Source organism: Chrysemys picta, chromosome 18, assembly GCF_011386835.1.
Source record: "Chrysemys picta bellii isolate R12L10 chromosome 18, ASM1138683v2, whole genome shotgun sequence".
In the NCBI taxonomy this organism is placed as follows: domain Eukaryota; kingdom Metazoa; phylum Chordata; order Testudines; family Emydidae; genus Chrysemys; species Chrysemys picta.
The window spans coordinates 15,930,467-15,945,160 of record NC_088808.1 but is presented as its reverse complement, the minus strand read 5'-3'; the positions used below and the strand labels follow the sequence as shown (position 1 = coordinate 15,945,160).

The 14,694-nt window shown below is 47.2% G+C and overlaps 2 protein-coding genes across 19 annotated transcripts in view; one reads left to right on the top strand and one right to left on the bottom strand.

The window, feature by feature from the left end:
• The first annotated feature begins 1,758 nt into the window (after positions 1-1,758).
• On the top strand, positions 1,759-13,869 carry UCK1 (uridine-cytidine kinase 1). Of its 5 annotated transcripts, none has more exons than XM_005293315.4 (8): positions 1,759-1,914; positions 5,376-5,535; positions 7,321-7,417; positions 7,649-7,791; positions 7,900-7,994; positions 9,296-9,344; positions 9,675-9,866; positions 13,639-13,869. In XM_005293315.4, exons 1-7 carry the CDS (start codon positions 1,816-1,818, stop codon positions 9,860-9,862), a joined length of 831 nt encoding a protein of 276 aa, XP_005293372.1. In that variant the 5' UTR covers positions 1,759-1,815; the 3' UTR covers positions 9,863-9,866; positions 13,639-13,869. The 5 variants fall into 5 exon arrangements, with proteins under 5 accessions (XP_005293372.1, XP_005293371.1, XP_065428493.1 ...); XM_005293314.4 differs by having other exon boundaries at positions 13,626-13,869; XM_065572421.1 differs by having other exon boundaries at positions 1,782-1,914; positions 5,261-5,535.
• The window catches only part of POMT1 (protein O-mannosyltransferase 1), a 20,597-nt gene continuing 16,764 nt past the window's right edge, over positions 10,862-14,694 (bottom strand). For 6 of the 14 annotated variants that reach the window (XM_065572411.1, XM_065572410.1, XM_065572412.1 and 3 more), the window contains 4 exons: positions 14,267-14,364; positions 13,521-13,634; positions 12,718-12,844; positions 10,862-12,176 (listed from right to left, as the gene is read on the bottom strand). In XM_065572411.1, coding sequence (XP_065428483.1) covers positions 11,779-12,176; positions 12,718-12,844; positions 13,521-13,634; positions 14,267-14,364 — 737 coding nt within the window. In that variant the 3' untranslated portion in view covers positions 10,862-11,778. Of the gene's footprint in view, positions 12,177-12,651; positions 12,845-13,520; positions 13,635-14,266; positions 14,365-14,694 lie in introns of all 14 variants that reach the window. The other 8 variants (XM_065572418.1, XM_065572413.1, XM_065572414.1 and 5 more) reach the window with 2 other exon arrangements.

Below are 14,694 nucleotides of genomic sequence, written 5' to 3'. Positions count from 1 at the left end.
ACACCAGTTATTTACTGGAAAATTTGTGGAGTTAAACCCTGCTTTGCATCAGTGCAGCCTGTGTGTCTTCCTCTGCACTTTGTATCAGTGTACTACCTGGATTACCCAGCTGATACAGCCCTTTAAAGTACATCACTGTATTTTATTGCTGCCAGATTTTCTAATGTTGACCAGCCCATGGAAGGGAAAGTCAGCCAAAGAAAGAGGGTCATGAAAAATTTCTACATTAGCATTTCTTCGTTAAAGTCAAAGTATCATGCATTTTTTGGATGACAGATCCAAGGTGGCTGCCTTTTTTACACCACGTTGCATTTGTTCTGCAATCTTTCATCCAAAGTGCAAAGCATTACGTGTGCTGAATAGCATTTTGGATGAAATATGCAATACACCTCTACCCCAATATAACGCGAATTCGGATAGAACGCGGTAAAGCAGTGCTCCGGGGGTGGGGGGGAAGGGCTGCGCACTCCGGTGGATCAAAGCAAGTTCTATATAACGCGGTTTCACCTATAACGCAGTAAGATTTTTGGGCTCCTGAGGACAGCGTTATATCGGGTTAGAGGTGTATATAAAAGCAGCTTATTGTAATAAAAGAAAACAGTGCTGCTGTGCACTTAACACTTTTTGCTCTTATACATTGCCTCTTTCCAAGAGTTGACTTTAGTTATACTTTGCCCATTGGTGAAATGTAGGCTATGCAAGCAGGACGTGTATAACAGTAGTGCATTGCACTTTTGTTATCGTGCATTGTGCTTGGATCTCATTGTACTTTTGCTGAAAGTGCAGTAGAGTGTTGTCATAATTCTTTGTGAGGCGGGCGAGAGGCAGTGTTAAAGGTACAGTCGTTTGCATAGGGAGTGAGCGGCATGATATATATGTGCAACCCTTCAAGACCACCCCTGAGGGAGCTCCCAGCTGCTTCCACCTTTTAATATAATATACCTGATGGAATCCCTTTCCCTGGTCAATCCAGTGGGGATCCCTTGGTCTTTAAATGCTGGTGTACTGATTAGAGCTTCCCGGGAAACATTTCATCTTTTTGAAAATGTTTTCTCTTGAATTAGGATGAAAAGTCAAAAATGCAACATTTTTTTGCAGGAAGAAATATCTAGAAAAAATCCTTTTCAGGAAGATTGAAATGGAATTTTCCAGCTTTCTAGCTGCCCCTGCCCCCTCTCAGTGAGAAACTGCAATTGACAAGAGCCTTCCACCCTATGTCCCCTAGGCTTTGCCTGTCTGGCTGCTGGAGCGGAGGGAGTAGGGTGACCAGGAGTCCCAATATTAGGGGCGTTGTCTTATAGAAGAGCCTGTTACCCCCGTCCTGATTGTTCACACTTGCTATCTGGTCACCCTAGGGCGGGAGGGGAGGCTGAGCACTGGGGAGTTGTCATTGTGATTTTCCTGACAGAAAATTAGGGGTTGGGTTGGGGGAGGGGAGGGGTGTTGGCAAAATTGCAGGTTTCCCATGGAAACCCATGTTAGGAAAGGGGCGGTTTCCATCTGAACAACCATTGCCATGGCCTGCTCCCAGCCAGCTGCAGTGATGATCCATCCAGCCCTGGTTTGTAACTCTCCCCCTGTTAAAATGTCACCCCCACACGCACCCTAAGTCTCTCACTCCTGTCACACCCCTGTCCAGCTGGTCTCTTATCACAGGGGCCGCAGAGCCGACTGCGCAGGCGCTAAACGCTGCAGCTGCAGGGACTACAGCTCCCAGGCTGCCTCACGGCTGCCCGGCGGCTCTCCTGGCGGGCAGCGCGGCGCAGTGGCTGCTGGGAGTTGTAGTCCCCCTGCGGCAGTGGCGACTGGCGAGTCATGGCTTCGGCGGGCAGCAGCCTCGGCGGGGGGGAGGCCGAGCGACCGCACCCCAGGCCCTTCCTGATCGGGGTGAGCGGCGGCACCGCCAGCGGCAAGGTAGGAGCCGCCCCCGGGGCTGCGCCGGGCCGGGGGGGCCATGGGTGAGATGAGTCTGGCCGGTCTCAGCTCAGCCCCGGTCCATACAGCGCTGCAGGGGGGCTCAGCCCACAGAGCTCCTTGTGCACCCGCCGGGGGGCGCCCTCCGGGGTGCTGCCGTCCCCACCCCCCGGCGCACTGTCCAGGTGCTGGGGACACCTGTGGAGCGGGAGGGTCCAGCGCCAGGTGTTTTTGGCTGTGGCTATAGGGAGCCCCACATCCGCTTTGCAGCCCGGTGGGTCCCTGTCTACGGAGAGGGTACCCCGCTGTGATGATTTTGTGGGGGGAGGGTTTGGGTGCCATTCCTGTGTCTCATTCCGGTTCCCAGACTCCCAAGTGAAAGGAGTTTGTTCGGTCTCGTCTCTGCTTGATTGATCAGCCTCTAGAAGCGGCAGCAGGGAACCAGGCCTCCTGGGGTCTGTCCCCAGCACCCTCACGTCCCCAACGTGTGTGACTTTGGGCAAGTCACTTCACCCATCTCTGTTCCCCAGTCTGCCAGGTTAGCAGGATACTGACCTACCTCGCTGGGAGACTGACCTGATATTTGTAAAGTACATTTGCTCCAAAGAATCATGGGTATTATTATTATTAGGGACCAGAACATCACCCCTACTTTCCTTCACCAGCTGAGAGATCCTGGCTAGCACAAACCGCTCAAGCTCCTGGGCTCAAACACATGTGGCAAAACGTGGGACAAAGACCCAAAATGAGACACGAGAAAAGGGCAGGTGATTTAAAGGACACAGGCTTCCATAGGTCAGCAGCAGTTTTCTTCTCTCTTGCCACAGTTGCATGAGGCAACATTTCTGACATCAGTGATTTACCATGATAAAAGTGAGCACACACCAAACCTGGAGGTAAACAGGGATCTAAAATGAAGTGCCGTTCTCCGAGCAAGACCAGCAAACTCCCAAGGGGGTTGGAACCAGAAGCCTTAGAGCATGAGCCTCCCACACACCCACCAATCTCTCACTCTGATTGCTTGTCCATGCGTAATCTTTATTTTGCAGTAACCTTGTCCTGGGAGAAGAGATGTTTGTTGGGGAGCCTGGGGGGAGGACGGTTTGTGTAAAAGGTAGAGGTTTGCCTAACAGGAGATGCGGAAGGAACCTGCACTTTGCTCTCAACACAAATATTGACCCAGCCCAACTCCAGAGCTGACCCCACTTTGATCTAGGGAGATGGATGGAGCTGAGGAAAAGCCAGTGGCTTTGTTTGGGCTCTGTGGGTATGTCTACACTGCAGCTGGGAGCAACTTAGCTCCCAACTTAGCATGGTGGCTTAGGCTAGCCGCCCGAGTCCAAGCCCCACCAATCAGACCCCCAACGAGGGGGGGTCTGAGCTCAGGTCACTAGCTTGAGCTGCCATGTCCACACCGCTCTTGTTAGCAACTAGCGTGAGCAGACGTAGCATGAGTCTGTCGCCCCAGGCTGGGAAGCTTGCTCCCAGCTGCAGTTCAGCCCTACTTCCCCCAGCCCTCAGGTAGTTAGGGCAAGATCCAGTGATAAATGTTATGTCTGGGAACCCTTTTCTCAGCTCTTTTCAATGTACACAACCTATTCAAGGCTCTTTTTTGATGGGCTGTCAGCAGAGACTAAGTTCTGCAGAGAAACTAAGTTGCCAAGGAGGGAATGTCAACTTTAATGGAGAGGCAGAATGATCTAGTGGCTGGCGTAAGGGCCTTGGAAGCTAGAAACAACCACCTCGCGGCTAGTTCTCTGAAAACATTGGCTCAATGTGCAGCGGCAGTCAAAAAAGCTAACCATGTTAGGAACCATGAGGAAAGGGCTAGATAATAAGATGGAAAATTGCCACTGTATAAATCCATGGTACGCCTACACCTTGAATACTGTGTGCAGTTCTGGCTGCCGCATCTCAAAAAAGATATATTAGAATTGGAAAAAGCACAGAGAAGGGCAACAAAAATTATTAAGGGTGTGGCACAGCTTCCATACCAGGAGAGATTAAAAAACGCGGCCTGTTCAGCTTGGAAAAGAGACAGTTAAGAGGGGATATGAGGTCTAATAAATCATGAATGGTGGAGAAAAAGTGAATAGGGAAGTGTTATTTACCACTTCACATAACAGAGGAACCAGGGGTTATCCAATTAAACTAATAGGCAGCAGGTTTAAAACAAATGTAAGGAAGTACTTCTTTACACAGTGCACAGTCAATCTGTGGCACTTGTTGCCAGGGGATGTTGTACAAGCCAAAAGTATAACTGGGTTCAAAAAAGAAAAGTTCATGGCAGGTAGATTCATCAACGGCTATTAGTCCAAATGGTGAGGGACACAACCTCATGCTTTGGGTGTCCCTAAACCTCTGACTGCTAGAAGCTGGGATTGGACAATGGGATGGATCACTGCTCTGTCCACACTTCTATATAATTTATATATGGAGATATACCTATCTCATAGAGCTGGAAGGGACCCCGAAAGGTCATTGAGTCCAGCCCCCTGCCTTCACTAGCAGAACCAAGTACTGATTTTTGCCCCAGACCCCCTCAAGGATTGAACTCATAACTCTGGGTTTAGCAAGCCAATGCTCAAACCACTGAGCTATCCCTCCCCCCATCTAGCCCTTCTGAAACACCTGGCACTGACCACTGTCAGAAGACGGGCTACTGAGCTAGATGGACCATTGGTCTGTGGCCATTCTTATGTTTTTAAATTGAACCTTGGTTCTAGTCCATGTTCTGTTGCTGGTTTACTTGGTTGGTTACTTAATCTCTCTGTGCCTCAGGTTTGCCGTTTGTAAAATGGGAATATCTCACAAACCTTCCCCCAGCCCTCAGGTAGGCAGATGTGATGAACAAATGTTTGTACAGCATTTCTGGAGAGAAGGCGCTCTAGCATTACAAAGTAGCCTTGTGTATCAGATACCTAGGGAACCTGGAATACTAGTGATAGGAGACTTAACCTCCAAGTCTGAACTTCTCTATCGCAAAACCTAAATTGAGCCTTCCCAGCACAGTGAGTGACAGGGTTGGAATTAGATTTGTGAACAGAACCTGCCTTGAGATGGCTGCCATGGCTCCACTCACCTAACACTGTATCTTAGGTCAGTTCCACTCGATAATCTCTGTGCCCCCATGAACCCATTCTTCTGCCCCATGTCCCCCGACTGCTTCTTGTATCCACATCTCCCCTCTTTAAAACTCCCTACAGCCTGGTGGATGGGTTTTGAATTAGGCAGGAGAGGAGGTATAATGAAGTGCTTAAAGCACAGGAGTGGGTTCTGTCCCTGGCTCTGACATGTGTTGGGGGGCCACTTAACCTCTGCCTTGTTTTGTCCACTATAAAATAAGGATGGTTCTTACCCACCACCTCCCAAGACTGCTGTGAAGTTGAATGTTAGTGAAGCCCTGATGGACGGTGCTGCAGAGGGTGGTGGTTTGTGACTGGCTGCTTGTTGTTCCTCAGTCCACAGTATGTGAGAAAATCATGGAGCTCCTGGGACAAAATGAGGTGGATCATCACCAACGAAAGCTCATCATTCTGAGCCAGGATAGGTTCTACAAGGTCCTCACTGCAGACCAGAAAGCCAAGGCATTGAAGGGACAGTACAACTTTGATCACCCAGGTAAAGTTTTAAAGATCTCCCCGCCCCACTTCATGTTTGCCTTTGGGGAAGGAGGAAGTGTGTATGGGGAAGGACATTGATAGGAGACTGTCATGGAAGGGCAAAATAGCTACTGCTCTTAGCTACAGTAAATACCTCAAAGCTACTCACTGTGAGCACCATAGGGGGTGTGCATGGTGCTTTCTATGTAAATAAAAAGACCGGTCCCTGCCTCTGCGCGCTTACAGTGCCATTAACCATCGCCTGCTGTTCTGCCACAGCTCTACTATGTGTGCTGATGTCAGAGTGCTGTTTGGTCTTTCCAAACTCTGGTAGTGCCAGGAATCAGAGCTTCCCGCAACCTATTGCGAGACATTTGCTGTGCGGGGAGGGAGCCAATTCTAAAGGAATACAAGGAAAGTGTTTCCTCTGGGCACATTAGTTATAAGAGCCAGCAGAAACTGATGCTTCAGTTAAGCATAATGCGAAGACCCCTCCCACCTACTCCCATGGGAAATCTCAGCGTTCCTGGGGGTGGCCTTCCTGAGAGGGTTCAGTGCATAGAGCACAGCACTAGGACTCAAAAGAGCCTGTTCCTAGCTCTACCACTGCATTTCTGGGTGACTTTGGGCAAGTTACTACTCTCCTCTTATTACTGTGGCACCTCTCAGCCCGTCATGGACCAGGACCCTATTGTGCTAGGTGCTGTACTAATGTGGAATGGACCGTCCCTGCCCCGAAGAGTTTACGTGCTTCAGTTATCTGAAAAGGGGCATAAGCCTGACTTGGTGCACGGTTTAATTATTGTTTGTAAAGGGCTTTGAACAGGCAGAATGGAAAGTATTGAACACCCCCAAATCTGGGTATTTGGGTTCCTGTACCTCAACCCTGCCCAAGTGAAAGGCAGGGAGAACTGCAATGGCAGTTAATAGGGAAGAAAGAACAAAATTAATTCGTTTCTGACTGAGTTCTTAGAAAAACTGTACAGTATCCTCATGTTGTGATTGGTGCCTGTGTTGTTGCTGGAGCTAGATGCCATCGTACTGTTGCTTTGCAGTGGGAGTTAGTCTAATGCTGTAGGTCTGCGGAACATTAACGCTCACATGATGCTCGATCACCTCCTGGTTTCCAGCTGCTAAAATGCATTAAAAGAAACTAAAAACACATCAGATACTTTCCTAATATACTTCTTTTCTGTGTAAGCAACAGCTGTCCATGCCCCAGAAATGTTACATGATTGCAAACGGGAGCCATTCCCTGCAGTCCATCCTGGACAAAAGTGGAAGAACACCTGCTGTAGGTTAAGCAGCACTGCTCACTCTTTTCAAAGGCAGGACAAGTGGATAAGGCTTCCCACACTGTAATTCTGTTTTGGTTTATGTTAACTTAACATTTTTTGCATTTTATTTCAAGCTAATGCAAAAAATATTAAGATTTGGCTTTTCTTGGTCCTTTCCCTTGCTGAGCTGTGGTTGCCATGTCCATCTGTAAGCTACCAGGCCGTCTAGATGGCAGCTTTCATGTCTGTTTGGATTAGTCTTCATTTCTGTGTCAAAGACACTTTGTACCTGGATGCAGTGATTACATTCTCTTTGGGGTTATGCTACAGTTTTCCTTTAACATGACTTAGGGATTGGATTGCTGTAGCTAGAAAGGAATAAGCCAGGAATACCCCCCCTTCCTGGGTCTGGTAATGTCAGACAGAGGAATGTTAGTAGACTTAAATCCTTCAGTACCAGGAAAGACTGGCAATATTTTGGTCATAACAGCAGCTGGGCCTTGTTTCTTTATTCCTTCATTTTGCAGGTGCTTTTGATAATGATTTGATGCACACAACCCTGAAAAATATTGTGGAGGGAAAAACTGTAGAGGTGCCGACCTATGATTTTGTAACCCATTCCAGGTAAGTCTCAGTTCTTAACAAACGTCTTCCACACAGTGCTGGGCAGTCAGCGTGAGCTGCCCTGTCTTCCTGGCCCACCCTAGCTGAATGTGTGTGGTCTTGTTGCAGAGGGCTGGAGGGAGCAAGAAGAGCTGGGACTAGGTTAGCTATGTTTAATGGAATGGAACTGCATGTTAGCATTCAGTGTTGAAAGCCACTTTGTTTGAGACTTTGTCCATATACCCATGGCAGGTTGGCAGAGACAACAGTGGTCTATCCTGCAGACGTGGTTCTTTTTGAGGGGATCCTGGTATTCTATAACCAAGACATTCGGGACATGTTTCATCTCCGACTCTTCGTTGACACAGACTCTGATGTCCGGCTGTCCCGCAGAGGTAATACCCTGGGCTTCTGCTCCATTATCGGCCACCTGCTTGCCTTGTGGCAATCGTCTCTATGCATACGATAAAACTCACTGCCCCTTGTTTTTCCCCCTGCCCCAGTTCTTCGAGATATGAAGCGCGGGAGGGACCTAGAGCAGATCTTGACTCAGTACACAACCTTCGTCAAACCTGCCTTTGAGGAGTTCTGCTTGCCGGTACCAAGCTTTTCACTTGTTTAAAATCAGACACGTTTTAAGGGACTGGAGAGGCTGAGTGATGGTTATTTATACTGTAGCTGAAGAAGTGGGACTAGGGCCCTTTGATTGGTATAAAACACTCAAATCATAGCTGTTTGGAGCAAAAAGTAATGTTTAGTGAAGATCCTATTGTTCAGATTTAATCTTTGCATTGAATAAAATTCCCAGTAGTTTAACCCCTGGCAGTTAGCCACTGTTAGTCCTAGATATTAAAGAAACTATTGAACCATCCAGCCGGTCTCCCTTTCATTGCAGACAACACAACAATTTGGTGTAGCTGAGTTTGGCTCAGATGTGAGGTCCTACCCAGCATGCCATGAATTGGAGTGTTGGAACCTTCCCAAAGTGTGGCCACTGTTGTGCTATTTATACATCTTTGTAAAAAGGGGCTATGCTGAGCGACTCCATGGGAATGGTTTAGGAGATAAAAACATGTCTGTTGCACCTGGGATGTCCTCTTTGGCTGTGTGCCTGCTTCTCACCGGAGCTGCCATGTCATGGTTGTTTTCCAGGCGGCTTTACAAGCAGTGGGTATTTATAGTGCTATATGAGTGGTTTCTTTTCTCACTGATTGCTGACATGCCCAGCCTATGCCTAGCCTTTCATGTATGTAATAGAGTGTCAGTTGACTTGGAACACTGCAGTATGACCTGGGGGCAATGCTCCCCTTCCCTCCTGCATGTAATTGTACAGGAGAGGAAGCGGCTGCCAGTTCGGTGACCATATAAATAAACTAACTAGTTAGTGCTTGAAGAATGCAAAACAACAATTTTTACTTTGCTCTAGCAGGTCGATGCTGGTCTTTAACTTAAACCCTATAAGTGCAGTAGCAAGATCAGCATCCCTCCTAGGAATTGCCTTTTTATAAAAAGCAGAGGGCTTGGAAAAGCAGAGACAGGCAGCAATTCAGCACCCAAACAGATTTACAAGCAGCATGTGGTGTTCTGATTGGAACCAATTCTAACGGGATTGACCGGCTCTTGTTGCAGTGAGTCAGGCTATGCTGAACATCAGCTTCAGGTCACTGTAGTAGTAGGAGAGGAGAGGAATATCTTGAGCGCTTTTAGTATAGAGGCAACTGTCCCCCACCTTTTAAGCTGTCCCGTCACAGCTACACAATTCAGGAGATAGTAACATTCAGTTGACCACACAGACTTTTAGATACTGCTACAATCGAAGTGACCCACTTTTTCAGATCTGGGGCTGGTGGTAATCATCACTGTGAAAAGCCAAGCCCTACTATTGTTTCTGATTTGCAGACAAAGAAGTATGCTGATGTGATTATTCCTCGTGGAGTCGACAATATGGGTAAGGGATGTTTACTATTTTAATTGAACTCTGCACATGAAGTCAGAGCCCCACATTCTCCTACTGAACACAGTTGTAAAGTGGAGGGGGCAGTGCTTAGAAACGGACATGGATTATCCCTGACTTTGTTTGAATCAGGACTATAGGTTTTAGCATTATGTTGTTGGGATCTGACCCAAATGCAAACAGCACCATTGCAATGAAGAGTAGCTGGTTCACACATTGACTCAGACTGGGCTGTTTGTTCCACTATTTTTTTGAGCAGGTGGCTGTGACAAAGAGCTCGCCCAACCACGTGCATGTGTCAGATACTTACTCTTCTTTTTGCAGTTGCTATAAACCTCATTGTGCAGCATATCCAGGACATTTTGAATGGCGACATCTGCAAGTGGCAGAGAGGGGCGATGAATGGGCATGGTCGGACATACAAGCGATCGTTCCCTGAGCAAGCAGAGGGCAGCACCGTGCTGGCAGCTGGCAAACGATCTCATCTGGAGTCCAGCAGCCGTCCTCACTAACCAGGTGGGGGTCTGAAGAAGTTGCCTCTGTTCCAGACCAACCTTTTTAACACACTGGTTTGTGACGTGCCCATAGCAACTTAGGGGCAGATTCAAGAGGGTTGTGTGTGTGTCTTCTCACTGAAGGAGCTGGATTATTGACCCAGGACCTGGTGTTAGATGGCATTGTGTGCTGAAATCCCCCTAGGAATTAAACCCAGTGGGATACAAGATTAATAATCTCCCCTCATGGTGCTTTTCCTTAGCAGCAAGGTTGGCTGCCAGGAAAACAGCTCTTTGCTCCAAGTGAGACGCAGCAAAGAGCCTTGTTTTTAAACAAGCAGGTACAGGTCCCCAGCTGCCCCCTGAGATCTGGCACTGCCATGGACAGTTCACCCTTCTGTGTGGGGAAAAGGACTGATCTCTGCAGTTGTGCCAATAATGAGAAGTCTATTTTACTCAGGGCTGAGGAAAATTAGGCTTCTCTTGGGCAACTGGCAACTTACAGTCAGACAAAGGAGCGGTGGGGCTCCGCCTTCTAGTTGAGGTGTTTTGTCACTAGTTGCTGAGCCTAACTACACGCTATGTAGCATAGGCTTCAGTTTTTGTGCCCCATGTCAGGAAGGCTGACCTTGGAGAACACTTCAGTACTGAGTCTGCTGGGCCGAATTCATTTGCAGACATGGTTTATAGTTCTCATTCCTTCCCCAAAGCAGCGTTAAAGCTCAGGCATTCAGCTCAGAGTGCTGTGGCACATCCTAAAATGAGCAGAAGAAAAGCCACAAACTTAATGTGAAATCCCAGACTCTAGCTTAGTGCTCCCTCTCTCAGTCCACTAGTGACACTTTAAAACAAACACCAACTGGTACCTCCTGTCTCTCAGGTACAGTCTGTAAATGCAGGCTTAAGCCTAGCAGGAAGAAGTGGTTATTGTTGAAGATGATCTCTTATAAAAGCAAAGCCTGGCTCGAGTGGTTGTGCTGCTTTGACTAATAAACCAATGAAGAAACAACAGCCACATAGATGTAACCATTTTATATAAAAGTATTTTCACACCCCCACCCCCACTCCCAAAGGAACATTCTCACTAGGAGCTTCAAAGAAGAGCCCCAAAGGGGTGTCTAAACAGCAAGGGGAGCAGGAATGAACAAACAAATCCCTGTGTAGTGCTTTCAATCTCCTCTCAGCCCTCTGGCCTTGGGCACTAGTGAGCTCTACTGTGTTGAGGTTAAGTTAGTTAAAGCTTCAGTGAAGTGTCACTAGGGTCTCCTCTGAATGCATCTAGTCAAGTATGAGTCTCATCTCTCCAAAAGGTGGCAGCCTTGAACAACAGGCTGGTGATTAGACCATGAGGAAGCACTACAGTAAACACTCTAGGCATCTGTTCTACACTAAATATCAAGGTAGTTTGAGACAATACTGTAGATTTGCAATGAGACTAACTCAGGCTATAGAGCAGAACAGAAACTGAGTCTTCCCATTACATCATCTGCCCCATAGGGATGCATTTCTTACCAATGTAAATTACAAGGCTTTTTACCCTGAGCACCTATTAAGAAATGAGAGCAGAGTTACTTGTAAGCATGATCAGTTCTATCTTGACTGGCTCCACTAATGTTTGCGGATCAAGATGTCCCAGCTGTCCTTCCAGCGCAGGGCCCTGAGTTCAGCTGCTGAGAGGGTAGGCTCCCCATATGTCAGTGGGCTGAAGGTGCGATAGACCAGGTAAATGGAGGAGAACCAGGCTACCATCAAGGCACTGAACGCGTTCTTAGGGAGTTGGGATCTGAGAGAGAGAGAAATGAAGTTAAAGCAAAGCTACCTCCATAGTCTAATAGCAAGAGTGTAGCAATTTGGAACTTTGCACTCTGCTACCTGTTAGACATGGAGACCCCAGGAAACAGGTTGTGTCTTCTCGCTGCCAAAGAAACGAACTGCTAAACAGGGCTGCAATTTACCTTGCCTGGCTCTGTACAAGCATTAACTGAGTAATTCTCCCCATGCCCCTCTGGGAGGCAGGGCAGCGTTACTACAGATGGGACATAATGCAACGTGCCTGAAGTCAGTGCTGCAGCTGGGACTATGAACCCCATCATTTCACTACCTTCATCCCCACTAATTAGAACTGCAGAACACCCTGTAGGGTGTCCTGGGTACCTGCAGAGATGATCGGTCAGATGCTGCAGTACAACAGGAATCAGGAGAATTTGGAAAGTGAGAGCAGGCAGGTAGTGGTACAGGAAAAGTGTCTTCTCCATCATGAAAAAGGGGAGGTAATTCACAGCCCAGCCTCCCACGCAGAGTCCTCCAGCTGATACCCAGAGCCTCCATGCATCTACAAGACAGAAAGGGCAACACACTAATCAGGACTCCTGAGAGGGTCTGCTACCAAACACCCTGGAAACTAGCAACTGCAAGAACAGGCAATTTTTCAAAAGTTCTTAATGTTGCACACGTGGGAATGGCTAGATAACATTTCCCTAGCCACTTTGGCCAAAGGTTATGCTGTGTAAAACTGGGAATAGGATCTTTAGTGGTCATGCAGAGCAGACAGGACCTGTATGTATAAGGGCACCTCTAAAATACCCAGGGCAGGTCAGCGCTGATGGATTCCAAATCTGATCCTTTGAGCATTAAAGCATCCAGGAAATGCATTGATACTATATTCAGTGTAATCTCCCAAAGAAAGGATGGTGCCCTGCAATAAAAATTTCTATCAGGAGAGCGCACAGCTCGTCAAGCTAACCAGGGGAGATCTGTAGTTCTTTGTCCATAGACAAGAGTATCTGAACCCCAATTAGAATTCTCACAGCTTCTGTGCAGCAAGGTGTCAAACTGCTCTGTACAAGGCTACTTCTGTGGCTAAGGGATCAGACCTTCAGGGATGTCACAAATCTTCCTCCGTCGTCGAAGCAAATACCACAGGAACAGACACACGTATACAAGAGTTGCGACATTAGCTGAAGCCCAGGTGAGAACGTTCCCAATGAGGTGGATCTGAGCCTGTAGGATAAGAGGTGGAAAACAGCAGTGACTTTTTACTACAGAGAGAAGCCAAAAATTAAGTATTACATAGCTGTATACACCCCAATCCAAAAACTCAGAATTTAGCTGACAAGCTGTAGCAATCCCCTGTCCATCTGGCTATTGACAGTGGGGTGGCTGTATTATTTCATCATTCATTTTTATATATGGCATTTGAAAGAAGCTGTCAGTGGTGGACTGATGTTCTACACTGGAACAAGTGAATATTAAGTAAACAACTCTCTTCTGCTAACACTTTAAGGGAAAATTGCAATTTAAGGAACAAAGCTGTTAAAAACTGTATCGCGTGCCTGCAGAACTCTCCAGTTTACTTTTCTACTGTTGGGCAGCGGGTTATACCAACTGTCCTATCTGGCATTGTAAGGAACATTTCAAGAGAATGTGGGAGGGGGAAAGGAAAGCTTCTATTAAATTAAAATGTGAAGTGTTTGTTTTACCAGAGGAGAAAATTATTTGCTTTGAAACTCACAACAGGTTCCTACCCACCCCTATCTGTAAGAGACATCCTAGAAAGACACTAGGAGAATTGAGCCTGATCTCTTTCAAACATTCTCACCCCTTTCATATCTTCCATTTCAGACTTCACATAATCCAAATGAACAAACCAGACTTAATACATGACACAGATACTTACACCAGAGATAGGGTGGAACCAGTAAGCGATGTTTGTATCCATAGTGATCCAGTCTAGGGGGGAAGAGCTGTACTTATGTTCTGTGTCTTCATTTTTCAATGTTAGTATCTTCCACTAGAACAAAGCAATCAGAGGACTTTCAGATTTGGAACTGCAATGAAGACACCTGGCATGGATGAGCAATCCCACACCTACACTGGCCAGGCAAGTTTCTGAGCCAGAGGAGGTTGTCATTACTGTATTTGATTATAATTTTAAATGAATACTGGTTCCTTATTGAATTTTTGAAGGTTAGTAAGGGACATCAAGTGCAGTGCTAACACCCATTAAAAATCCATGTTAAGGCTGAGTCTTGGAGTGCCCTATTACTGAACAGTTGAGTTATACAGCTGGAGGTACTTTAAGCACATGCCATAGATCAGCATGCTGGATAAACTAAAAACAACATTTTGCAACGTATGTTTTCAGAACTTCACAATCTTTCACGGCAACACATGTCTTACCTCCAGAAACGGCCCATAGAAAACACTGCAGTGGCCCCTACAGCTGTTTCAACAGGTAGTTTTGTACACATGTGTCTTTTTTGATGGGGAAGTGAGAAAACAACTCTCCCCCTAATGACGAAGCAACGGCTGTTATCAATCCGAGGCACCCTTCACAGAAATGCTGCACAGAACCGCTGCCTAGCATGCAGTGAGGAATCACATCCCATCCCATCCCCCTCCCTGTTCCCTTGGCCCAGTCACCTGCAGTTCTGTGAATCTGGCCATGAAACTGAGGTTTTTGCTGATGTCAGCCTGTGTGGGTGAGTGCAGCTCCACTTCCCGCTCCTTCTGCTCTTGGCCTGAAAGTGCATCACATGGCTCAGAAACATCCAACATTCCGTAACCCCCCCTCTCCTTTGCTCAGAGGGGCCCTTCTGCAATGAAACCGGTGTGATTCCATGTGCAAGGAAGGAGGGACACAGTCTGCTCAAAGGCTACGTGTTCCTAATGTTCATATAAACAGTCCCAGTCACTTGGGGACAAATCCTTCATCTCCATGTCCAGCCCAAGTAACTCAACCCTCGCGGCTGTGGGAGTGATGGCAGAACTGTTCTATAGCTGTTACTCCAACCTACAGGCTGGCGTAGGTTCTATGGCCCTAGCACCACCAATAAATGCCTTTCTGTACT